Consider the following 27,623-nt stretch of genomic DNA (forward strand, 5'->3'; position numbering starts at 1 on the left):
TGCAGTGATCCCTGTAACTCATGTCTTCCTTCATTTTCTCCAGTCATTAATTCTTTCTCTTTCTAATCTCCATTTCACACATCTACTGTCAGTTCCTTCCTTACCTTCTCTCTTCCACATACCCACCTACTGTGGAAAATTAAATAATTCACCACATGAATTCACCCTCCCCAAACAAATCTAACCAACAATCCCACACCAAGAAAGAAGACACTTCAAGATATTTCCCCAGCAGAAGGAAGATACAACCTAAAAAGGAACCATGTACACAATGTAAACAAGCTGATTTTCGAATAGAGACTGGAAATAATTGCACACAACAGAAAGGAATGAGAGAAAATCAAAATGAAAAGGAAGAAGACGAAAGAGGGAGACATGAGGGAAAGAGGCATGCAAACTGGAACAGAATGGCTTGGAGAAAGATGACAAAATTATTAATAAACAGGAATATTTATTCAACATGTACAACTGTCATGGAAAAATTACTGAAATTTGGGATGATAGACTTTGTAAAAGAGATGACCACAAGGTTAATTTAGTTTCAGTTTTAACAGACATGCAGAAAACATACTACTACTCCTAGTTCTAGCACCAAAAATTGCACCTTTTCATCTGTAGAACTCAGGAAACACGTATTTTAAATTAGATTCACAAGGATGCATTTTAAAATCTTCCACTTTGCAGGAATATCTCTTCTAAATGGATGAACTGGTTCAGACAATTCTACCTGTCTACTCCTCCAATGAACTAAAATTCCACTTCTATTCAAAGCTTCTCATACTTAAATGCAATAATATCAATAAACATGAAAAATAGGAAAACTATATCCTACAGCCATCTCATAGATCAGCTATCTAAGTTCTTTTATCTTTTCCTGTGGTGTGACTCTTCAGCATTTAACTTTTTTACTTAAGGCTGCTTTCTCATGGTACCCATATATTTATTTGGTTACAGCATTCCAGGGTTGCTAATCTTAACCAATAGTAAAAGCACATGTAGAATCTTTTAAAAGGTAGAATATACATGATACATGAAAGTGCAGGAAAAAAAAAAAAGAGAGAAGTTCAACAACAGCAAGTAACTACTTCACAGCCTGTGCTCTAGAGTTCTCTTCAGACCCAGGCTGAACAATTAATCCAAAAGCCTACACGAATATCTGATCCCTCATCGCTTCATCTGCCACCTCCTGCTAACTGTACTGGGAGGCTACAACTACTTGCTGCAACTTCCAAGTACAGCAAAAGAAGGGTTCTGTGAAAAAGGCTATAAAGGTTCAACTCCAGGCATCACAGAACACTGCCAGAAGAGGAACAAATATTTCTTTCCTTCAGCAGATGATTTATCTAGTGCTCAAGACAATTCAGCATCAACATTCACTTCACCATGAAAAAGCTTTATTATTATTATTATTATTTTTTAAGAAAAAAAAAAGAAAAAGGATAGTAGCTGGAGAGGTACATTTTGTTAAATATGCTCAGACCTAAAGTCAAAATAACTTATTAAAACAAAACAGCTGTTGAGTTTTCCTCCAGCTGTTCCTTTCCAGCTGCAAGATCCTCCAGCTGAGAAATTTCAATCTCAAAATCCTCTTTTAAAAAGTGACATTTTCATAACCATTTGAAGGATAGAGAATCAGTCAACTCAGTGACTTCTGGATATTCTGGTCCGAAGCACTATAGATAGGCTGAGCAAAATCAGAAACAACTGACCAAACGTCCTGCAAGCAGGCTGGAAGAACATGCACACAAAATCCTGATGTTTTTGCAATGTCCCACATCACACTAATGAAGTTTCTCTTCTTACCTCTGTGTTCCCAAGTGATTCTTGGTACAGGACCAAATGCCACTGCCAATTCCAGTAAAACAGCCCAGACTGAATAAAAAGCAAGCAGAGTCATCTTCAGTTCCCTTGTTCCTGGAGAATCCCTGGATAACTGCAGCAGGTAGCGTTTCTTTAGCAAAAGAAATGCAAATTCCAGGGAGTATTAGAAACCAGGCATTTCAGAGTTTCAGAGCAGTGCAGAAGGATTCTTCCAGCCAGCCTTGTAAGTATACTTTCAGCAGATCACTTCTTCAAGGGGATACACAGTTTCCAGGATGCTGAATACAGACTACCCACACTCTCCACAGGCTGCAGAGCTGCTGAGAAGCGCTACTGAACGCATTCTTCAATTTCATTGAAGAAATAAATGACGCTGTGGAGACAGGAGGGGAGCAAGAAGTAGTACAGAAAACAAACTGAGGATTGCTAAAAATAGCCTATTGCATGCACTGATCTTGCAGTACTTCTACAACCGCCTACATTGCTTAATTTGGATTAAAAGTGCATCAATTGGTGAAAATAAAATCCTTCAAAACACCCCACAAGTTACACGGCACAAAGGCAGCTAATGTAAGCAGCTGCTTCAATCTACAATCTGAAGCATGAATATTTTGAGCTGTCACTTATGTTTGATACTCAAAATTTGACTCCAATGTACATATTTTCTTACTTAGAAGAGTGAGTCAAGGAAAAATCATTTTCTATGATAAATACACAAATATAGATAAAAGACATCATTAGGACTAATTTCAGAGAGCAAACAACATAAGAAATGCAGCCTAACGCTAAATGCTATTTATATAAACCTGCCCCATCTCCCATTCTTGGGATATTACGAGCAGAAGTATAATTTTTAGCAGTGTCTTTTTATGCACCCAGGGTGCACAGGGGTAGAAAGAAATTTAGCAAACAAAAAGCTAATGTACTGCATACAAAAATGAAAGGAGAAAATGCTTAAATATTCAAAGTGTTCAGTAGTCACAGGGAAGTCGGTCTGTCTCCAAGCAGTTGTTCTCAGACCCAAAAGAGCTCTGTCCTCAGCCATCACCAAAATCATTCAATTTCCAAAGCCATCATTCCATGAGCCTTCACTTCTCCACTTTCCTGTGATCACTCCTTGGTCAAGGGTCTTGCAAGTATTTACCTTCAGTACAGACTGGTGAGAGGAGGTGAATGCGTTTATCACCCACTAAATTACTGTGTTTAGGTAACTGTTTGGGGTTCTCAATGGGGCTGTGCACTTTGGGGGTGGGAGGGTGCAAAATGCAAGCTGCCCTTTGCAGCAGGGTAATGAGAAAAGTTGCAAGTGAGAATACCTCTAGGGAAAGAGTGGTTTCTGGTGCCAACTTCCCTCCACTAGATAAACATCCCAGGTTTAAACAAGTAAAGGCTAAGAACCTCTGGAAACTGCAGAAAGCAATTCACTGTGAACCTAGAAGTAACGTGACCAAATAGAAGACAAACACATCAGAAGCTTTTACATATATTTTACTGAATGATTACAGATAAGGTTAAAAAATAACTTTGTTCTTCCTACAGATCTTTTGCCTACTCAGAAAAAAGTCAAAAATAGAACTTGCTCAAGCAAAGCATTTTATTATATTATTATAATTGTTCAATTCTCAGTTTGGGTCAGATCTAACTATTGTAATGGAAAACATAAAAAAATTCATTTTTCAAGTCACTATAATTTCAGTTAATCTTACTAGGCTTGTTCGTCTTGTACCTTTCCCGTTCATTGCCACAGCCAAGCAACTTCAACACATTAAGAGCATCAGAGTTACCATGCACACTGTGATGCTTATAGTTTTACATGTAAGTATTCAGAGAAGAAACAGCAATTAAATGATTCCTTTCAAGGCAACCTAGTAATCTTATTTTAATGGAAACATCAGAGGAAAAACAGCAGTTAGAAGAAAGAATTCCGGGCCACTATTTCTATACTATACATTTTTTTTTCAAGCCACAGTGAAAAGTCTCAAAGCAACAATCATTTCCCTTAAATATTTTTTTTTCCCCAAACAGCCGGAACAAAATAGTTCAGCACCAATCTCAACAATAAGTTGACATGACAGTAAGTCACGTAGTGCTTCCAGAACAGCCTTCTGAATTCCTGCAAATTTTTGGGGCCTAGGACATCTTCATTATTTACAATTCTGAGTCTTCCCAAAGCCACGGTTATACTTCTAGCCTAGCTCACCTATTGCTGGAGAAGCAAATTGGCAATAAAACACATGATATTGCCTTCTGAAGACGACAAAATACCTGGTTGAGTTAGTGCTTACTCTGGTATGGGCCAGGGAATTCCTCAAAGCAGAAATATGTCCTTTCATATATAGGTTTGCAAGACAGAGCCTTTTCATATTATTAAGTTTGACTGAGAGGAAATTATTTGTTGATCTAAGGAAAAGTTTTGTATACTAAAAAAGGGGTGTGACAGACCACAGTGAATGCTGAGTGCCGAATCATGCAAGATTTTCTTACTCCTGTAAATTTAAATAGTGATTAAAATGCACTCAGGACACTGTACTTACACTGTACTTTAATTTAGGTTTCAATTTAATTACTCCTCCTCTTCTCCTCCTTCTCTGTGCTGAAAATTATCTGGAATAACTCCTTAATTCACATTCACTAGGAAGTCACCCGTGATCTACTATTAAACTGTTTTTATGTAACACAAGGACTAGGGGGAACAAAAAAAAAGCCCATACAATGGCCTGATTTCCAAATCAGCACACCTCCATCACTCTTTCATTAGAGTTGAGTGCTTTGTATTTTTTGAAAGTTTGCCTCATAATGCTTCAGGTTTTATAACAAAATATGAGCTGCATTTGCTTGAAAACAAGAACATTTATAAAGTAATGCAAAAACAAACTCGAAAAGATTAGCTAAATAATTGAACTCTACTTAAAGTGACTACAAGGCTACTTTTCAGTTTTCTGTAAAATTGCTGAAAATTTTCTGAGAAATTTAAATGATTTAATTTCATTTAAACATTTTGCTCGTTTTTAAATCAAATTCTGATTAAGTGGAGTAAAATAATCTGTACACCACGTGCATGAGTTTTCCATGTTTGCACTTATGGTGACTGAAAACAAGGCAACTGCAGTAAAAGAAACAATCAATAGAGCTCCTCTCAGTTTGGCAGAGCACAGCTGTAAACAGAGAGCTGTGAACATCCCTGTTCCTTTATACACAATTAGTGCAAAGGCTGAGAAAAGGGAAGAGATAAGCTGCTGCTCTCTCAAAGAAAAGAAAATTGAAACTGTTAGAAGAATTTCCGGGTAAGGACCTGCAGGGAACAAACAATGTGAAATAAATTAGGAAAGCTGAGAGTTGCTATTTTGACTGTTTTTCTGGCTCAGAAACATCTGCCTCACATCAGTGGGCATCAAATGAATACTCGACAGATTTATTGGATAATAAAACGTTCTGGTCCACCTTCTGGGAAAAAAACCGAAAAACACATCAAAGAACAGGCTCTCCAATGGGAGAAGTTAAGAAACCAGTATCAGGGAAAAAGACTGCTATCTTTTCCATCCTCCACAGAGTACACGGAAGCAAAGTCCACCACAGAGCTGTATGTGGAAAATAGTGTCATCTTTTACAGATGTTAATTTCAGTAACTCTTACCACTAATACATCAACTGACTAACAAAGTAATAAAACGCAACACCAAACAACAAGAAGTCAGTGCATTCTCCCCAGCCAACACTGCAAAGCTGCACTCAAGTGTGCAACCAGTACCTGGGATACCTGAAGAATCCACATGAATTTTGCAATTTCCAAGACAGGAAATGCCCAATTTTGTAACCCTGATATTCAAATCTTTCTTTCTTTCTTTTTTTTTCCTTTTATTAAGTACTTAGTTACACTGTGCAATGCCTAAATTCTGCTCAGTATTACTCAAAGTGCTATATGGATCTTATGGATCTTTTATTTTCTTGACAAAGCCACGAACTGTGTGGCAATGGGCAGAGGTACTAACAATTCCAGCAAGACAGCTGGGAGCTCACGATAGCAACACAGTACCCACCCTGCCTGCAAAACATGCACAGCCCCCCTGGTCTCATCCTGACAGTCTTCTCACAACTGCACCCACACACCAAGAGTCCACAGCACTTTACTCTAACTTTGTACAGCCCTGCACTCTCACTCGGGCCATCTTTTCTTGCCATGCCATATTCTTTGCTTGTGCTCCCACCACAGCCTCCCTAGCAGGGTTCTCACATCCTATAAAGGATGAAAACAGCTAAATTGTAAGCTGCATCCAATTCTATTAGTATAGGTGATGCAAGCCTTGGTGAGACTGCAGGACAAATGACCACCTTCCTCTGGGCACGGAGGAAGACTTTCTCACATTTACAGTTCTCTACTTCTCATCAAATTACTTCAACATCTGCTGCCTAGACAAGGCAAAGGAGGAGTGGGCTTCCCATTGAGCAACAGCTGGCTGCCAGGCATCTCCCACCCAACCAGAGCAAAATGCACACAGCTATCCTGGACAACTTACCCCACTATTTTTAAGATAGATAAATACAGAAATGTAAATATGCATTAGCAAAAGTTGTACGTTACTATGAGAAGGGATATATGAAATTCAATGTGGGGAGACAAGCAAAATTTACAAGCAATCTGCTTCTTCTGGCAAAAACAGGGGGTTCAACAAATCATCTGTCAGAGGGCATAAATTCTAAGTTCTCCCAAAATAATCTTCATCAAAGGCTTTAGAAAGCCTTAACAAAATACAGATCTTCTTTAATATTTACTGATGCCCATTTGATAACAAAGTTTTTCAGGCTCCATACAAGAAAAAACAAACCACAGAACTATCACTGTGAGAATCTGCTTCAACCTGATTTTTTTCAATTTGCTTAGTTACTCATTCCAAAAATAGAATGAAAAGTTAGCACTCTTGCATATTAAGCAATCAAAACTACAGAGACAGAAACATACAATTTAACTTTAACAACTGAGTTTTATTTACATAGTTCATTTATTTTAGACTGGCAAAGACAGGCTAGAAATATCCCTTGCTTTAGTTCTCATCCTTTCACAACATCAAGCACAGTGCCATTTTTAAACTGCATGACAGAAAACATAATTTCTACACTCTTTTCTTTATTATGCAATATTTATAAACACACTTTTTGCTGAGGTGACTTAAAATCTCAAACCAACAATTCAGAGTCCCTTTATGAGTAATATAGAGAAATTGAATTATTTACTTTTCAAACAATTTTTTAAAATACCTTATTTATACTAGGTTCTAACAGATCAGATAAAGCTTTTTAAGATAATTCAATGTAGTCTTGACCTGCACCACAAAGCTTGTTGGAGAATACATGCTAATGCTAAAAGAGAAAACTTCAGGTAGTTCAACAAGGAAAAATGCAGAGTTATGCACATGAGGAGGAACAGCTCCAGGCACCATGATATGCTGGGGGCCAGGCAGCTATAAAGCAGCTCTACAGAAGTGAATCTGGGGGTCTTTATGGGCACTAAACTGAACATGAGTCAGCAATGAGCCTTAGCTGCTAAGTAGGCCAGTGGTATCCAGCCTCACCTTGGAAGCCTCCAGGGATCGGGCATCAACCACATATCAATGTTCTATGTTTCAGGTTTGTTCCAGTCCAGTGCCTCACCGCTCGTGCTGTAAAAGATCTTTTCCTCATACCTAACCCTAACCTTTCTTCTTTAAGCTTGAAGCCATTTTTCCTTGTTCTGTTACCAAAGACCTGCTAAAGAGTCTGTCCCTTTTTAGTTAGCTCCCTGTTAGATACTGGAAGGCCACTATTATATCACCTTGGAACCTCCTCTTCTCCAGGCTGAAGAGCCCTAGCCCTGTCAGTCTGCCCTCACAGGAGAGGTGTTCCATTCTGTGGATCATGTTCGTGGCCCTTTTCTGGACGTACTCCAACAGGCCTGCATCTCCTGTACTGAGGACTCCACAGTACTCCATGTGAGGCCTCACCAGCACAGAGCACAGGGGCAAGATCGCCTCCCTTGACCTGCTGGCTCTGATTCTTGTGATGCAGTCCAGGATACAGTGGGCTTTCTTCGGGGACGGGGGGGGGGACGACGACGACAACACAACACCTCCTAGACTTTCCTTTTCTGGCTGAGGTACCAGCCAGGTAAGAAGCCTTTCTTGTTCTTTTTGGCATCCTTGCCAAGTTCAGTACAAGCTGGGCCTTGGCTTTCTTGACCCCACCACTACACAGCCTAGCAGTTTTCTTATACTCTTCCCATGGTACCTGCCTGTTTCCACTGCCTGTGCATTTTCTTCTTGCTCTTCAGTTTGACCAGCATGTCCCAGCCATTCCCTTCCTGACTTGCTACACACCTGAGGATGGAGAGCTCTGAATTCCTCTGATGAGGAAAGCCTCCTTAAACATCTGCCAGCTCTGCTTCACACCTTTGCCCATGAGGACAGTTTCCCAGGGTGTTTTCCTGACTAACTCCCTGAAGAACTAGAAGTTAGCTTTCCTAAAGTTCAGCTTCCTAATTTTACTCTTCACCTATCTCATATCCCTCCGGAACATGAACTCAACCATAGCACGGACAAGAGAAGTGATCCTTCCCCTCTCCTCAGTGGTGCACAATGCCAGGACAAGAAGCAATGGGCACAAACTGAAACACAAGAGATTCCCTCTGAACATCAGATAACACGTTTTTACTGTGCAGTGGCACAGGCTGCCCAGAGGCTGCTGAGTCTCCACCTTGGATATCTTCAAAAGCTACCTGGACATGGTCCTGGAAAACTACTTTTGGTGGTCCTGCTTGAGCAGGGACATTGAACCAAGTTGGACCCAGAAGTCTCTTTCAATTCAATAATTTCATGAAGTCAAGCAGAATATTTTCCTGATTCTGCATGATAAATACACAATTAAGATGTATTCAGGAAACTAATTATTGAGTTTAAAGCAGGGAATATTCACAATCTTTAGTGGAATACCTGAGTCCTTTTTTTTTTTTAACCCATATTCCTGTTCTTAACTACAAGGTCAAGAAAAACAAAACAGGGAAAAACAAAAACCCAGAAAGATACAAGACAAGCCACTATGCTGAAAAAAGGTCAGGATTACTAGAAGACAAACTAAAATGTCAGGGGAAAAAAAACAAACAAACAAAGACTACAGAAGACAAATAAGAGATAGTAAGTGTTATTTCAGATATCTATAACTATACTGTCATTAGACACCGACTCCAAAGACAACAGGAAAGACTAAATGGGTTTGCTTCTTCTTACTTTATCCTCTTTCAAGAAAAAGAAAATTAACTCTGGCCTTGGACAAGTCAAACTCTGAGACAGCAAAGGCTGAGGGCATTGCTATAGGTCCTCAGCCTGTCTATGTAAAAGAAAACTAAACAGAAATTATTAATGTAAAACTGCATGGATGATCAATGAGACCCATCTACACTTACAATGCCAGCAACTTTTGCTAACCTGGCTGGTAAGCTATCCCAAATCCAGAATTTAAGATACCCAAGGAAAATATATGCATAAAACACTTTTCTGCTTCAGTGAGTTCTTCTAGACATTGAACCTACATTATGGTTCGATGCTACAGCAGGAACTGTTCAACCAACTAAGAAATAAGGCTGCTGAAACTTCAAGTTTATCTTCCCCTACCATTTAAACATATTCTCATGCTATCAAATATTGGTCAATTTCTTCATAATTTCTTCTTAGACTTATGGGTCTTAGTCAATCAATCAAAGTTATTTAAAGATGTTAATGGCAACCAATGGTACTCTCAAAGCCACCTGAATGTCTATATCAGATGTTATTCTTGTTTTTTTTTTAAATAAAAACCATACAGGATGTCCAGCAATGCTTTCAAAGATACAGCTGTCTCTGAAAGCAAGGCCACTATCCCTCTGACACATAATCTGCAATGCTTAACAGGACCTTTCAGAAGTAACTAACATACAAGTTAGCAAACATTTTGTTCATAAGTGAAAAATGTCCCTTTTCTGATGAATTTCTTGAAAAATATTTCAATCTCAAATGGAACAGAGCTTATTATAAAATAATTCATGTTTGCTATACAAAAGAAGACACTGGTCTTCCTGTTTATGAATACCTTATAAGATACGTAACAGCCACTAAGAATCACACTGCAATAGCAGGGAGGGGATAACCCGCATTTTACCATACCTGGCACTTCTTGGAAACTCCTGCTCAACCCTGGAACTGAGGAGTCATCAAAAATCCTTCTGTTCAGCAAGAGGTCATATACAGAATTTTACATCAATACCACATAAACCTGAAGTGCCATTATTTGCTATGGGAATGATAATAAAACCTCACCAGTTTTGCTTTCCTTTCCCAGATTCTCTGTAAGAGACTGCTTCCAATAGAGACCAGAACTGACATATCTGTATCCAATGAACCAAGATCCTGATACTGCACTAAATACAAAAACAAAACAAAACAAAAACAACTACTAAGCAGTCTTGATAAAAAGCACATGCACTAGCCCTTTTCAAACTCAGTTTGTTCCCTCTCTCCCAAGTCTACCTGGCCAAAATTGTTCAGCATTTGTGGTAGCAATTATTGATTCTGGTAAGTACCTCTCTTACACTGTGACTGAATGTATAAATAATATTCTAAAAACTCAGACTCCGGCAGTTAGAAAAACAATTAACCTTGTCAAATCCACACACAGCAATTTCAACACTCTCCTGCATTACCAAACTGCTCTTTACACAAGCTCAGAGCAATAATATCTGGATACTTTCAATGAAAATGAGTGTGTTCACGCTTGTAGAGTTAGTGTCCTTAAATACTATTCACCACAGTTTCCATTTGGATTTTGAACACTAAAAGGGTTCTTGTCCATCTAAATGGGAAGGGAACACATCTAAAACAATTGCTGCTGTACATCTGAAAGTTCAATTCTGGATCCAGAGGATTATATTTCAAGACAGACAATACAAAAGGCTCAAAAAGAAATAGACCAGGCACAAAATTACAAGAAATTGAGATAAACATTACAGGTCTAAAAGGAATGGTGAAGCCTATACAATGTATCCTCAAAACCACAGTATCTGTCCTGTCCTTCAACAGCATACATTTTGTGATAGCCAGTATGCTAGCAGATATCAAACAGCTACATCAAACCTACTTTTGCTACAGAAAAATATCTTCTTTCAGCAATTCAAAATCTTTTTTGTTACAGAAAGGGAAATCTCTGATTCTTTCACTACAATATTTTTTGGACAAGATGTCCCATGGAAATCTGTTCCCTACCTATCCTGTTGCCCAGTAGATATTTTTCACATGCACTAGAAGCAAATAAGCAACTTTTTTGTTGTTGTTGTAAATGCAACCACTTACCTTTCATTCTGCTTGAGAAAAAAGAACAGCAACAATAGGCTGACAATGAATCATTCTGGAAATTATGAAGCTCTTCATAAGCTAGCTTACGTCTGATCATCACTCTGGCTGTACAGAAGTGGAGCTGAAATTTGTAAAAACGGCCACTTGCCACAGTGATTACTGTTAACTTGATTTTTAGATCCCAGAGTGCTTCCTCACATCCTATTGCTTGAAGTGCAAACAAACATACCCATTTCAGCTGTAGGTACATTAAAGGGCAAAGAAAATTCTCTTCTGCTCTCCTTAGAGATAAAGTCTAATATTCTATGGCTTTTGCATACACTTTAATTATAATGTAGGACTCACATCTAAGTAAATAATTTTAAATAGATGTCAAATTGGTCCAACAAACCTTTGCAGCAAATCAGCTGACTGGTAGACTTAAACAGCTCGTAAAATGGCTCATCAAGAAGCAAGCAGCTCTAGGTTTCTAAGCTGAGATCAGCCACTATGGAGGAGCTGAAAGCCATAGAGAGGATGGGGACGTGGACAGATCCCAGGCCAGGAAACCTACAGATCTCCATGGAGGTGGGAGAGGTGGTAGGAAGCTGCAAACACGCAAAGGCTGCCATGCCTCAGCTCCAGAACTCAGCCCCTCATGAACACTTCATTCCTCCTCAGGGCTTTCCCTCATGAGAAGGGAGATAGAAGGAAATGCCTGCAACTAGTTACCTGGTGGGGCGTCTGGGGTGGTTTTTTTTATTGTTGCTTTTTAAATACAGAAGCACACAGATTAGGGCCTGGAGTGAGGGCAGCTAAATGGAGATGTCTGCAGTACAGGTAGATTTGATCCTTTGATCAGGTCTCTACTGGCTGCCTGTTTGGACCCCTGTTGTCACACAACACAAATAAGTAACTAGTCACAGACTGTCAAAAGCAACGACATAATTACACATTTTAATTCAATCAGTACTTGAATATAAAATTAACATTCATGTAAATAATTTTTCAGGCACTCTGTAGGTCTTCTCATTTGACCCTGATCGATTAGCAGAGGTACTGAAAGAGCTCCCTAGCAACCTTAAACATTGTCAGGTTTTAAGAGTGAAAATCGTATTTTAGTGTAAATTTGAGGAAAAGACCTGATTCTTTTAGTAACCATTACTCAAGGTTGGGGGAAAAGTACACAGACAACAAAAAAAGTTAGACCATGAAAAGCTCATTATTTTGACAACTGTGACTAAGTCCTCCAAGATTAAAGAAAACACCCACTGGATTCTAAATGAAAGACAGCCTGGAATATATTAAGTAGAATAACACGACAGTCACCTTAAGCAAAATTCACATAAAAGAGCTTCAGTCTTTCATATATCTATGCTTATATACATATATATATACACACACACATGCATATGTATTTATTTCTTTGAAGATTTTCTTCTAATCTGTCAAACTCCAAAACACACTAACCTGTGGCAACATACGTATGACTGTCACAGACCACTTGCGCACAAAAAAAAAAAACAACTTGTACTATTTCCTTCTGTGTACCAGCTACCATCCAAATCAGAAGCATTTATTTAATCCTTTATTTGGGCTTACTCTTTAACGTTGTATTTAGGCACAAGACAAGCTAACTGAGAAAAAGAAGGAAGGAAACAGAAGAAAACTAGCTCATAAGCAAATTCTGTGCAATCAGAAAACTCTCTGGGAGTCCATGGAGGCAAATGTTGACTTTGAGAGTTATGACAGCATTATTTACCCATCTTACCAAAATTGTTTCCAGGTCAAGATCTTGATGATTGCAAGTTAGCATTTGCTTCTCGTATCTCAAGTCAGCCACAATCTATTTGTACTCTAGGAGTCCTAGAAAACTATTTTTAATGGTTGTACAGAAGCCACAGGTTAAGCAGACAAGTAGCTATGAATAATCACAGCCACATACACTGTGCACATACAGCATGCTAAAAATGTTCTTGTGGCTACTGCATGTGACTTTACAGTTTTAAAATAAAATAATTACATGAAAGGATAAGTTAGATAACAAAATTTTAAAACTGTAATTTTTTACATTTCAGTAATTGGGTGTCTTACATATCAGAACTCCTCTTATGTCTCAGTCATTTTAATTTAGCTGAAGCTAGACTGCGACAATCAGCTTTCAGTTCTCCTCACCATCCTAACATTTCTTGAATCTCACAAGCACCATCAACTTTCCCAATGTTATAATCTTATCCAAACATTAACTCAGGACTATTTTAATAAAATTTTAATCAAGAGCATACTGGACATTCTGAATCAGATTCCAGGGCACCAGAATTACAACTCTGTAAGACCAGGAGTCACAGAGCACTAGAGAAAAGAAAAGAGGAAGCACAACTGCATGTAGATAATAGCAGATTATGAGTATTTAGACTGAATTTTAAGCCAATACTTTATGGTGATGTAAAATTTATGTGTACTCACAACAAGGTAATTTGCTTAACAAAGCAGCATTAGAATACTTTAAATGGTCAATAAACGATGTACACTTGCATATCAGTCATGCTTGCAAAAAGATCAGTTTAAAAAATAAAATGAAAAACAAAAAACAAAAAGAAGCTACAATCTCTGCTTCATGGATGCCGAATATGGAAGTGCTTCCCAGTATTAGAGAAGTAAATGTCATTAGTTGCCATATTCACAAAAAACTTAAAATCAACATGCTTTAATTTAACACGTAATTTTAATAGCTTAGATCGTATATTCTGTCTCCTTTCAAACATCTATTACTCAAGTACTCCATTTGATTTCCTCTTATTTTTAATATAAGATGCTCTAACCACTGGTTATAAGCTACAGTCTAAATATATTCAAGAGCGTTACCTGACTATTGAGACCACAAAACACAGAAGTGTGACTTTCACAACGTTTTCCACTGAGCAGTTTCCAACACTTAACATTTTTTCTCTCTTGAGAAATGCACGGATTCTTTAAAAAAAAATGGAGGCAAAGAGATGAGTCTTCAAGGCATAAAGAACAGAAGCTTTTAGAACAGTTCAACAAGTTTCGTGAATTATTCGAGATAGCTGCCAGACCCTGATTTTTTCTGGTTTTCAGAGGCAAACACCAAAGCCATCTTGTCAGCAGCGTGCAAGTTTTCAAGCATTCAGGTGTCTGCCCACCTGCCCATTCACAACACCTAGCTGCATTACCAAGCATACAATGCTCACAGAAAGCTGCAGTGACAAGGCAGAATGCAAAAGACAACTCTTAAACCACAGATCTTCCAAATTACTGTATTTTGTTTTTCATTTTTGTTGTTGTTATTTTCTCTGAAATAAACTGGCAGCAGGTGAGAAGGAAGAGAAGAAAGAAAAAGTTTCAACTCAGTACACAAGATAAAAACAGTTCTTGAACCTACACAGCAAAACACTGTTCAGCTTCCTCAAGAGAAGCCTTGGTAAAAGTTACCTGTAGGTCCTGAGTAAAGGTGTCAGTGCTTAAAAAACAGCAACATTCATTCCAGGGAGCCAGAAGCCACTTCCTAGGTTGTGCAAGCTCAAGTGTGGCTTCCCCAAGGGCACTGTGCGAGACTGTTGAAGCAGGGAATGTGACCCAAGTTATTCTCAAAACAAAAGAGAAATAACAAAAACAAAGCTTAATTTTGTTTGGCTGTATGAAATTCAAAAGTTTAACCTTGCAGTAGGGTTCAGCTATTAAAAAAAAACGATTAAAATCCACAGGTGGAATTTACCCACTTTTTGTAAAAACAAACTAAAACCATTCATGTCCAAACAAAACCCTAAGAGATATCAAAAAGGGATTTCCTCAAGCTTTACAAGTTACATAAGAACATCTCCAACTTAGGAAAAATAGGTAAAAGCTGTTGTGCTTCTGAATATCCTTATCTTACTGATCATGCAGTACTACTCCCTTACCACACATGCCTTTTAGATGTATCTTCTCACATGTCCAGCTGTACAGTCATTTACATAATGAGAATGGTTAGAGTGATACCTGTGTGAAAAACATGCTCACTTAATGGCAAAACAACTACAATGAACTGCAGGAGACTGGGACATTCACAAATCCTTCAGAATTGCACTCCCAGTTTCATCTGGGACAAAGAGCTGTGACACCCAGCTGGCAAACGGACCTGCACTAACAATCCAGGCTCTCCACTGCAAATGCAGAAGGAAGGCGGCGTCCTTCCTATGCCTCACCTGCCATTCTACTCAGCTGCCCTGCTGCCCACTACACAGCCTTGTTTTATGTCTGACATGACTCATGCTGGCTGAACTGGAAAAGCTGTGCCATTTTTCCTTCATCAGCAAAGCCCTCTTTTGAAATGTTAGACGTTGTCTTGACTGAAAGAAATATGCACTTTATTTGCATAGAGCTGCTTGAAATGTCACCAAGCAGTGTAATATTCCTTCCTAGGACCAGGCACCCAGATGAAGCTTGTGCTGAAGAATTTGTAGAGCAGCAATTCAGCTAGCAATGGCTAGTAGTGAGCAGCTCTGGAGTGTGAAAAAGCAGCCCTGACTTTGTGAAAACTGGCATAGATGCAGCAACTTCTTACTGCAGCTGCTCCACGAGGTTACAGAGCATCAATCACATCTGCTCCTACACTGGTATAATCCTTGTGTTGGCACTACAAATGTCAAGGTAATTCTGAGCATTATCTATGAATTGATTATCACTCTGTACCCCTATTATGTCTTCCTGCACATTCGAAAACATGACTGCAGGTCTTTCAGTATAAATGCCTCAGATCTTACATCAAATTATGTGTGAGTATGTCAGCAGCAGGATTAATAGAGGCTTTGCTTGCAGAACATTCTTGTGAGCATTACTGGGATTTTAACTCCTGCCAAGCCAATTTTAATTAAGCTTTTTCTTATGCTAAATGAAATGCAGCAGAGAGAGTCATTATTATACTCGAAGATCAACATGTATGAATCTTTTTTTCACTATCATTAAGGACGTTATGAAAAGACAGATGTGACAGTCACATACTATGCAGGTTCTGCCTCAAAGTTTGTTGAAGCAACAATTACTGCATGTTTCCAACCCTTGCATGCTAAGAAAGACAACAAAGCTTGATGTTTTAAATATTACAGAAAAGCAGAACTGTAAAATTGCATGAAAGCACTAATCAGAAAATAAGACAAAATGTACGTGCCTCCTTAGAGGGTTAGGGCTCAATAATAAAACATAAAGCAAAAGCTCAGCCAAGCTGACCTCAAAATGCAACAGCAGCTACCCACAGACCAGCACCCCAAACCTCTCAGCTCTCACAATTCAAATGTCACAGTGAAACATTAGGTTACATTCAGACATTTGCAAAAAATAATCACAGTTCAGAGAGATTTTTCAGAAAACTTGATAGCAACTAACATTTTTAACTGTGAGATGGATTCTGCAGAAGTGGTCAAGCTGTGAACTGTTCCTCTTTATCCCTTCATAACATCAAGTTCTGTATCTGCAGTAATTTAACACCGATGTGCAGCTCAGCACCACCACATCACTCATTCACTTCCCCTCCTCAGCGGAACAGGGGGAAAAAACACAATATTAAAAAAAGCTTGTGGGTTGAGATAAGGACAGGGAAATAGCACACCAATCATGCCACAGGCAAAAGCGAGTATAATTTATTGCTATTGAAAATAGACAAGAGCAGTGAGAACTAAGAGCAGCCTAAAAGCACTTTCCCCTCATCCACCTTCTTTTACCTCCTCCACCTGAGCACAGTAGGGAAATGAAGAATAGACTGACTGCAGTCAGTCCATAACACAACAGCTTCCTCTGCTGTTCCTTCATGGTCACTCTCTGCCCCCACTGTGCTGCGGGTTACTCTGCAGCTGCACAGAGATCTGCTTCACGCAATGTCCATAAGCTGCAGGAGAACAACCTGCTCCTCCATGGGCCTCTCCTGGGCTGCAGGAAGCTCTGTGCCTGGAGCTCATCCTGCCCTCCTCCTGCTCCGACCTGGGTGCCTGTTAGGCCATTTCTCATTCCCCTTTCCCAGGTGCTGTTATGTAGCAGTTTTCCCTCTCTTACATCTGCTTTCCCAGAGGACACTCAGTGCCCCTCATGGCTCAGCTCTGGCAGAGGTGGGTCCTTCTGGAGCAGTTGGAGTTGGCTCTGCTCTGACATGGGGCACTGCTGGTCTTGCTCACAGAGGCCCCCCCAGCTACACAAACCTTGTCATATTAATTCAATACAGTATCACACCATCAAAAGATATAGAAAGAATAAAGAAAAGATACTGAAGACAGCTAGGTCCACTTCCTGGCTACGTCTCAGGACAGTCAATGAACTCAAGAATGTACTGCCATCACCTTTGTTGCAATTGTCATTCTGCATCTCAGCATATCCTTCCCTTCTGAACTGCACCTCATAGAACAAAAAACAAATCTTATTTTCCCTGTATCCTGCAAAATAAATGGTCTGTTTCTGTAAAAATTGTTATTCCATATTAACTCAAATCAATTAAACTTAAGTTCAAAATTCTGGATATATTCATTTCCTGCATTCCAAGTGTTATGTAGGTGATCTCCTGAAGTAGTTTAATCAGATTTTTTTGTTTGTTTTAAAGTAAGCATAGATTTCACACAGCAAACAAAATAATAATTCTTACTAAGCATTCCGCCTGGCTCTTGCTGCACACTTCCCCTCAGTTTTCATTAATTGGGATGACTAGATGTAGAAGTACCGCAAAAGTACATATAATCAAATCAAAACACTACCTAACATTAAACTGTGAACTCAGATAATGTTATGAGCTAATTCCATTTATTTACAAATAGGGGAACTTTTCACAGATACTCTTCTTTCCAGCAAAACACTTATTTAGACTCAAAGTCTAAATAAATTTTTTCAGGAAATAAAAAACACTAAGTTTCCAAGAGAACATAGAAGTTTACTCTTAGAATATTCAACTACCAATCAGCCTGCTTTTCTTAAGTAGCTTTTGCAGATCTCTTAGAAGTCTTCCATAGGGCTAAACAGACTACAAGCTGAGTATCGTCAGCATTACAGCTTAACAATATTTTACTAGCTGCTTTGCTACTGCTCTTCTACAGTGAAAGACCGATTACACTTTTCATTATTATTGTTGCTATGAAAGGCGGTCAGCTGTTGGGAGTGTTTGCCATTGGTCCTCACTTATTAAGATAGATTTTAAACAGCAAGCTTAATTTAAGCTTCTTTGCTCTTTAAGGCTGCAGACGTATTTCTGCTATGTAAAAACACTTAGCATCTTTAACATAAGATTCAGTTTCCCTGCAATGGTCTGACAAGTCCACTGGCAAGGTCTGCAGACACTGTGTATCTCAACACAAAACACGATCAGCTCCTTACTGACCCCAAAATTACTGAGCTTTTATATTCATACAACTTCTCGATCCTTCATATTTGGGATAGAAATCAAGAACTTTGTTGATAGCTCCTCAGAGCAAGGAAACTTAAAAATATCTGAGTGAGTTAAGTTTTTAAAATTCTAACCTGCTTTGAAAGATTGGTAGCACATCCAACATTTAAGTGACAGCCAACACTTATGCAGTCTTACAACAGCTGACTCGTCTGTCAAGACACCGTCACACTATGGGTTATCTTGGATGATGCGAAGTGACATCACTTTTTCAGCAGGAAAATAGCCCCTGCTCCTGTATCTTTTCATTAGCATGAAACAAGGAATTCAGACATTAACTTCTGAAAACACTTCCTGAAATCAACCTTCTGCAAGACAATGACAAGAGGTAAGCTAAAAGATCTTTTTTGTATTAGTGCCGTAACATACCTGTGATGCTTCATCTGTTGACATACACCTATATTCACCACACTGCTTCTGATACTCAAGGAGCCACTATCTCCCCCTCCTTCTCAGGATATGAAAACAGGTTGCTTCACTCTCCCTTCAACCAGTTATTCTGCATGATTTCTCACGGGAGACCTTGTCTGACTCCAGTGAGGTATTACAGGACACTTTCATGAGAAAGTCAGAGCCTTCCTGAGAAGAGCATGTCCTACACTCCATCAGGTCAGACCCTGGCCAAGATGAGCTGACTGGAACTGCTGACTAACAATTTCTCAAACGACTCTGTTGGTGACGGGTCTTTCCATTCCAGGCCCAGGACATCTCAGCAGCATTTATTTACTGCCTGAACTCTGAGGTGTATTTCCAGTTCTCGCAGGTATATGTTATTAGGATTAACCTTCCCTGACACGTCAGTGCAGTCATCTACTCCCTGCCCAAGAAAGACTGCAAAAGCACAGGTTCAAGGGCTTCATCCTCAAAGAACACAGTAACTACGACAGCAGGAGAAATTGAGAACATGCCTGTGCTGCTCAGCAGAGAGCTCCACCAGTTTTGTGGTACACTTGGCTTCTAGTGAGAGCTAGGCTCGGGAAGCCAAGAGAAATTTCATGGTGTTCCCAACCAATGTGAAGCAAGGGCAAGTAGTCCCACCACCTGCTCACTCTTACACCACCAAATGTAGAACCTTTGGCCAGATGAGCAGCAAATCAATGCACAACAGGGCCTCAATCCACCACTTGGAGTGCCTGGCAGGAAACTATTTATTTCTGGGCAACAATGACAAGGATTTACTGCATTGCAGTTAGTGAGCCACAGGGTCTGTTCTGGGACAGCCCCTGCCACTGACAAAGGCAAAGATGAACAGTTTCAAAAAAATAACGCTGTCACCATCTGCCTTTCTAAGGCCCTACGTGGAGTACTGCGCCCAAGCCTAGAACCCCCCAGCACAAGAAAGACATTCCAAGCTGCTGGAATGCATCCAAAGGAGGGCCATAAGGCTGGGCCACCTCTTCTGCAAAGACAGGCTGGGAGAGCTAGCCTGGAGAACAAAAGGCTCTGGAGAGACCTCACTGTTGTCTTTCAGTACTTACAAACTGGAGGGTGACCAACTTTTAACATGGTGTGATAGTGACAAGACAAGGGGGAACAGTTCAAAAATAAAAGAGAGAAGACTAAGGTTAGATGTTAGGAAGAAATTCTTTACTCAGAAGGCGATAAGGTACTGGCACAGGCTGCCTGGAGAAGCTATGAATGCTTCATTCCTGGAGGCATTCAAGGCCAGCATGGATAGAGCTCTGTCAGCCTGATTTGAGTGGGTTGCAGCCCTGCCCACTGCAGGGAGTTGGGACTAGGTGATCTTTAAGGCCCCTTTCAAATCAAGCCATTCCTTGATTCTAGGATCACCTGGACCAGCCTCCCTGTCAAGGCCCAAGGCACTACAGAAGCTACAGCTGGCCCAAGTTCTCTGTATGAAAGCTTAATAATAAACAAATAAATAAATAGCAACCAACTGAACACTTGCTGTCCCCTAGCCTTTGCCCCCAGTCACTTCGAAATTTAGATAAACAAGTTCACAAGGTCTTTAAATGATCCATTAAAGTACATGAAGGAAATGCATTCAAAGTGTAACTGCAGTAACCTGAAAGAGATGGCCACAACACAAATCCCATTTCTGGAACTGGAAGGCTGTCAGAGCCACAGTGGACCATAGGGCTGTTTCTGCTATCACAGTCAAACTTAAATGGAAAACACTGAATGAAAATGAAAACAGAATATCAATATATTTAAAGTCCATTTCAATAACATAAATTGTTTGTAGTACAAAAGATTAAATTCTGTTACATTAATATGAGTGATACATCACCTACAGAAAAGCCACTCTGAAGATTACATCCACAACACTGCCAAAGTCTACCTGGGGATAAGGCAAACTATCAGGCCTGGAACTAGGGGGGGGATCAGCCAAGCCTTGCAGATAAGACTTCAGCCAAGCATGTGTTTAGGCAGTGGGACCTGCAGCACTGGCCCAGGCACTCAGCCAACACATTGGGTATTGCTTCTCAACCAGGATGTGAGGAGGACAGTGTAAAACTACTCACATTTTCTGCCTGGGCAGTAAACAGCTCTTTAATGATGAGCAGGATTCATGCTCAAAACCAGGTCTAGAATCCAGCATCGGAGCCAGGCAACAACCTCACATCAGGCAATACACTACGCACCATGACAGCAGCATGCAGTAGACTTGCATCACATGGCTGCTAAGGAATCCCATCTCATTCAGCGGAGGGCTCCTTCAGGGAACAAATTTTCAGTCCAGACACGCTACAGTTCCATCATAAAGATCTTATCTGAGGGAAGATGCAGCATCACAAGAGGCAGGGAAAAGGAGGAACAGGACAAAGAACACTAAGTCCCTGATTTCAGTACAATCCGAAGGCATAATTCAAGCCTGCATCACCAAAGAGTTAGCATTCCTCCTGCATGTTGCTTTTTGTGTCAGCTCAGGGCAGTGCAAAACTGCTCCTATATATGAGATGTAGTGCTGACAGCAGACTCTAAGCTGCAGGAACAAACACAAGAACAATGGTCTGGTTTTCTTTGCTGCAGGTTAGGAAAGCTTTGGAAGCAAGGCAAGCAGTAACTCCGCTTGAGGATTACTTTTACTCAGGTCTCAGTGGGCATTTTATCTTTTCTGTGTAAAGGCAAGGCACTAATACAAATCAGGGTTCAAGGAAGCTGATAATTTACTCAACCAGAACAGAAAAACATCAACAGCAGAAGATGACTATTATTTGGTCCAAACCAATGCTGAGTGAAAATGAGAAGTGTCCTGTCTGTGGTTCTTCTGCAAGTAGTTTTTCCTTTTCTTGTTTATAATGGTTCTATTGCTAGAAAAAGGTAAACATAACAAGTGTGAAAGTGAAGGTTTTCTATTGGCCTAAACATCTCAAAATCATGGACTGCAAAGTTGTGATCATTTCTGCATTCATGGGAAAAATCCAGAGTCAGAATAAGCTGAGTGATTTTATTTAATCATAACCACATTAAGCTGTTCATCTCCATGGCAGAATGTCCCAGACTTCATAGCAAACACCTCTCTATGTGAATGAATAAAAACATTTGCTCACATAAGCTGGTTAAACATGATTCACCCCAGATGTCCGGATGGCTTAGCAGTCTTTGTTGTGAGATGTTTGCAAAACATGAAAGAAGAATAACAGACACAAATACATGACAAAGTGCCTATCCAGCAGATGTGCAATGCCTGGAATTCAATAAGACTATTTTTGGTAACAGATACTGATAAAATTCATTTGTGTACCACAACTGTAATTATGCAGCATTCAGTTCTTGTTGAAAGAAACAGTAAAAACAGAGTACAATTTGTTCTGTAGTGGGAGTTGTTCATTAAGGTCCTCTCTCTTCCCCACACAACACTGTTGCACCGATCAGCAGCAAGGAAAGGCAGCACAGTAATGAGCTCTATTAAATATTGACAATCCTGAGTGTGCTGGAAAATACCTGAAACAGCATGTAGAGGAGGGAAAGCGTTGCACTTAAAAGCCTCGCCACTGACCCTCAGGTTTGACAGAAGTGTACCAGGATAACTCTCACGAGTTTATCTTATTTATAGTGATTAGTTAACTAGGGTCAGAATTCTACTTACAGTGAGTCTACTTAATCTAATCCTATAAAAAACAGTAGTACTATTCTTCCTAATTCCATGTTCTAGAGAACACATATAAGGGATAACATTTTACAAGTATGTATTATAGGTGTATAAAACTCATTAGAAGTTGCAGAGAATAAAGCAAGGAAAAACTCAGAGCAGGGACAATATCATGCCAGTAACCCAATTACAAGGTCATTTCCTTCTCTCACTGTGAAATATATTGATTCTAATTAAGCACAAATTTCCCTGCAACAGTAGTTGTTTATATGTGTGGTTCAGACAGTTTCTACAACATAAATGTAAACTGCAAGTTTATCCTTAAAAAGCAGCTTGGGAAAAAAAAACACGCATATTTCTTCTAGTATACAAATATATTTTTCTGTAAGGACGCATGTAGAAATTCCTACACAACCTTTACAGAGAAATATTTGCTTTAAAGCAATTAAACAAACTGATCCAAAACCACTGCTACAAATAAAGGCCTACCATACCTATGGTGATCTCACAACAGCTGTAACTCAGTGTCACTCACCCAGATTACCTGCTGGTGGCCTCTTAAGGCTATCTTGCCAAAACTAGTCTGGCAGCTTGGTTAGTACTCAAAATCTCCCCACAACACAGCATTTACCATTAAACAAACCTCAACAGAGGAGTTCAGGCTCCCCATCAGCAGACCCTGTCAATTTCCTCCTGAGATTAGCTGGTACCTTAATTTGTAATATTGATACATTTCACAGGTGAAGGAATGAACGTGCAACATCAATACCAATAAACTCCAGCACTACAATATAGCACACTCTTTCCTACTACCAGGTTTCTTGCCTACAAATGTAATGGAAACAACATCAAACCAACTGAATGAAACACACAACCCTGTAACACCTTTTAACTTTCCACCCACAAGAACAAACTCCAGCTTCAATGTCTTATCATAATATTCCATCCCTACCTTTGAAGTCCTACACACCTTTTCCTGATTTCAGCAGGCTATTCAGCCTCAAAAATAACTTGTAACTCATGAGTACTTAGCTTAAACTAAAACTTGGAGGTCTGTTTTTAAATTGTTGTGGCAGAAGGAAATCAAGCATATCATACTCAGTTACAGCTTAGATCCAAGTGAAGCGAGAATTTCCTCAAAATCTTCATTTTGAACAATGAACTCACAGAATGCAACTAACTCACAACACACTGAACCTCTGAGTAACCAGAGCACTTGAAACGTTTCTGCTAGACATCTTTGTATTTATAAGGGAGGAAACGTACATTTTAGACAATGCTCTCCTTCACAAGTTATTTATAAACAGAACTAGCTGTAGATGCATTTTTCATTAGCATTCTCCAGAAAAGAAGGTAAAACACAAAAGAAACTACAAGGTTTTGTTGCAAACAGAACTATCTGATGATTTTTGGGATCAAGAAGCAAGAACAAACAAACAAAAAAAACAACAACAAAAGAAACTAGCAGAGCTCTCCCACCGAAGATTTAGAATATGAGCAGAAAACATGACTAAATATTCATTTTTTTTTTTGTCCTAATGTTTGTCTATCAGCTTATGGAACAGAAACTTCACTTTTCACCTAGTTTTTTGAAGGCACTTGGACCAATTGCTTTACATAAAATAGTTCTACAAATAGTATTACTACCTGCCACACGCTTGGAATAGCAATGTAAAAATAGTTGCTCTGGGGAATTTTCTTCCAAAAGGAAGCAACTGCTCTCCTTGCTCCTAAAGAGAATTTAATGAAGCCATCTGCTTATGGCTGAGCACATTCTAAAAACATCCTTTATGTTCCCTTTCACAGTTCAAAGCCTGGCTAGCATCCCAAGGCTACAACTTTTGCAAAAAGCAAAGCAAAAACCAGAAACACTACTAAAAATGTTTTGCTTATGTATATACTGAAGTACTTCAATATCCGCACATATACTGTGTATCACTGACAACAATTCTGGCAATATTTATGATTTTAAGGAGATAAAATAATAAATTGCAACATTCATATAAAACTGAATCTTGCAATGCTTGTTTTTGTTGCGATATGGTATGTTACTTAGTAACCAAATACGTCAAATCAAGGAAGCTATTTAAACTGGTCAACAATTTTAAAATACCTCTGTGCTATGATCGCATATAAGCTTAACAAAGAAATGAAGAACGTTTGTTCCTTCTTTTCCAAAGCCTCTTTTCAGTCCAACTGTAAAATGACCATAACAACCCAATGATACAGATGTAAAACAACTGCTGCATGGGACCCTACCAAAAGGCTCTTCTATGACTGAGCTGCCCCTTTCAGTTAGGATGTCTCTTGTCTTTCACAGATATACAGGACAGGAGTGCTGAAGAGGTGCTCGCAGACAATCTGAGCAGAGGTCCATCTCCTACATTAAGTTATTGCTGTTACAGAGAGATAAGATACATAACAAACATCAATACCTCCGCACTTACAGGTATATTTTTCCAATTTCTTGTCTGTGAGCAGCCATTTGGCAGCAGACTTAAAGGATGACTTTTCAAGGTGATAGATCATTGCAAAAGATTAAGTTCTACTGCAGCAAGCAGTATAAACAAACATAAGCTTGCTTTTCCAACTCAAAAATACACCCATTACATACAACCCAAGCTTAAAAAGGAAGAAAAAAAACCTGCTGCACTGTATTTCCAAGAGTCCAAAATTAACAGAGCTGCAGGTCATTTGGGGACAGAAAGTACATTCACCACAGTGCCAGACACAATGGAGCCTTCAATTTTGCCTGATGCTTTTAGATGATTTTTCTACACAACTAATCCTTGTGTACAGTTAGAAAAAAAAATAGGACAAGTAGGAATGGTTTTAAACTAAGACAGAGGAGACTGAATATTAGGAGGAAGTTTTTCACAGAGGGTGGTGACACACTGGAACAGGTTGCTCAGAAAGGTTGTGGTGGATGCCCCGTCGCTGGAGGCATTCAAGGCCAGGCTGCATGTGGCTTTGGGCAGCCTTGTCTAGTGGTTGGCAACTCTGCCCACGGTAGGGGGGTTGAAACTAGATGATCTTTGAGGTCCTTTTCAACCCAGGCCATTCTATGATTCTAGGATCATCATTAAAAAAAAAAAAATCAAGAAAATTTTAAGTGGCATAATGGGGTGAATAAACAGAATTGTATTTGAAAGGGTCTAAAGACACCAAACAGTAAGAGACTCAATATATATCATGCAGTGTTCTAGGTTTCAGTTTCTACCATAAGACTTTTAAGAGGCAGAGGAAAAAAAACAGAGAAGTATCCCCATTATGAATGGTTTTTATATCAGAACATTTCCAAAGGTCCACCTTCTCAGTTGGAATTGTATCTAATGTATTAGACTGCCTATTCAAAATTCCAGTAATAACCTGGAGGTTGGGATAGTCAGAGCAGTAGCAGAGGACAGGGAGAATCGAAGTTAAACTGCTATACAAATACAGCATAATTCCACAATGAAAGGTGAGCATGAATATCTACTCTGCTCTTGCAGCGCTGAATGATAAAAACCCATTCTGTGATCACACTTCAGAACATTTGTGTCAAATAGCTGTTCACAAAGCCAAACTTCCTCCAGCATTAAAAAAACCCCACAAAACTGAAACATGATCATAATTTACATTTTTTCTCCCAGATTTCTCAATAATAAAAACCAGTCCTTGCCTTGTACTCATTAAAAACAAACAAACAAACAAAAAAAACCCAGTGAATTCCAAATTTAGCCTTTTCACATTCACAGAGGAATGAAAGCAAGGCTGTCATTCTTCGATTTTATAGTAGTGTGAAGCAGAAGTAGAGATGGAGAGATGGTACTGCAGAGAGTAGACATCATTTTTTATCCAGTGCCTGCATTGTCCAAAAGCAGCCATAGCTACCTTGTCTGAAATAATATCTGACTCAGACAAATCAAAAATTAGACTAAGGTTACCAGAGGGACTCTATCAATCCAAAACTCAAATTCCACATGAAGCCAGTTCTCCAGTTGCAAATGGTATGGTTTTCACATTCTGCACATGCTAAATCATTAAAACAAGAGATTAATGAAAACCAAAGCAGAAAGTGCAAGCATGATGCCACAGGCATTGAAGACACACAGCACTATTTGGAGAAGCAAAACTACTCTGTAACTCAGAGAGAAATGGTGCAGGCAGGGTGTTTATGACATCTGAGGATTTAAAACAGACAAATGCACCTTTCCTCCTCAGTACTGGCACACTGAACTGTGCCCTGTCTGCAATAACCAGCGTGCTGCAGCCTGGCCCACTGTGGAGGCAAATGCAGCATGGACCCTGCTGCTGATCTCCTGCACCAGAGCTGCCCAGGCATTTGTCATATGCCCCCTTGTTTCCATGAAGCTGTATGTTATTCTTCCTGGCTTCAGGCCTGAGAACTGCAGCCAAAACCACATCCAATCATCGCACGACAGAGAGGTAAAAGATGTTTCCACCAGAGGTGACAGAGCAGGCTGTGAAAAGGCTAGTGGCCCTCTGGTGAACTGAAGGTTCATAGGCACTTTGACGCAAACCCTTCTCCTTACAGCACCCCCTTCACTGCAGTATCACACAAACTTTGGCCAGACAAAGCTGGTTTCCTCTGCTAATGCAGCAGAAAGAACCACAACTGCCTCTTCACCCTTTCATTTGCTATCCAAGGGTCTTAGCTGAAAGCAGAACAGCAGGAACCTGTTCTGCTGCTTGTTGTAGCACCTCGTGGACCTGAGAAGATTGACAATTAATCTTTCTGGGATACATAAGAGCAAAAAAATATATTTTCCAGGCTACTGATAGAATAATACCTCTGCAGACAAATCTCCACCCCTGTTGCAGCTGTTCGATGTGCGTTATCAGGAATTAATGTCATGAACTAACAAGCAACTGCTTGAACCTCAAGCAGAAGGGAAAGCCCCAAAGCTTTCTTCCTTCACTTAGGCAGGCAGGAGAGGGAAGAGAATTTGAACAAGTATTAGTAGAACATTAATGAAGATGCAGAGACTTACCAGCAA

General features: G+C 39.5%; 1 protein-coding gene across 7 annotated transcripts in view; it reads right to left on the reverse strand.

The window, feature by feature from the left end:
- Nucleotides 1-27,623, reverse strand: part of SEMA4D (semaphorin 4D) — a 100,690-nt gene that overhangs the window by 36,134 nt on the left and 36,933 nt on the right. For 6 of the 7 annotated variants that reach the window (NM_001398387.1, NM_001398388.1, NM_001293102.3 and 3 more), the window contains one exon: nucleotides 1,804-2,194. The exons of the other annotated variant lie outside the window; for it this stretch is intronic. In NM_001398387.1, coding sequence (NP_001385316.1) covers nucleotides 1,804-1,897 — 94 coding nt within the window. In that variant the 5' untranslated portion in view covers nucleotides 1,898-2,194. The remainder of the gene's footprint in view (nucleotides 1-1,803; nucleotides 2,195-27,623) is intronic. 7 annotated transcript variants of the gene reach the window in all.

Source organism: Gallus gallus, chromosome Z, assembly GCF_016699485.2.
Source record: "Gallus gallus isolate bGalGal1 chromosome Z, bGalGal1.mat.broiler.GRCg7b, whole genome shotgun sequence".
NCBI lineage: Eukaryota > Metazoa > Chordata > Aves > Galliformes > Phasianidae > Gallus > Gallus gallus.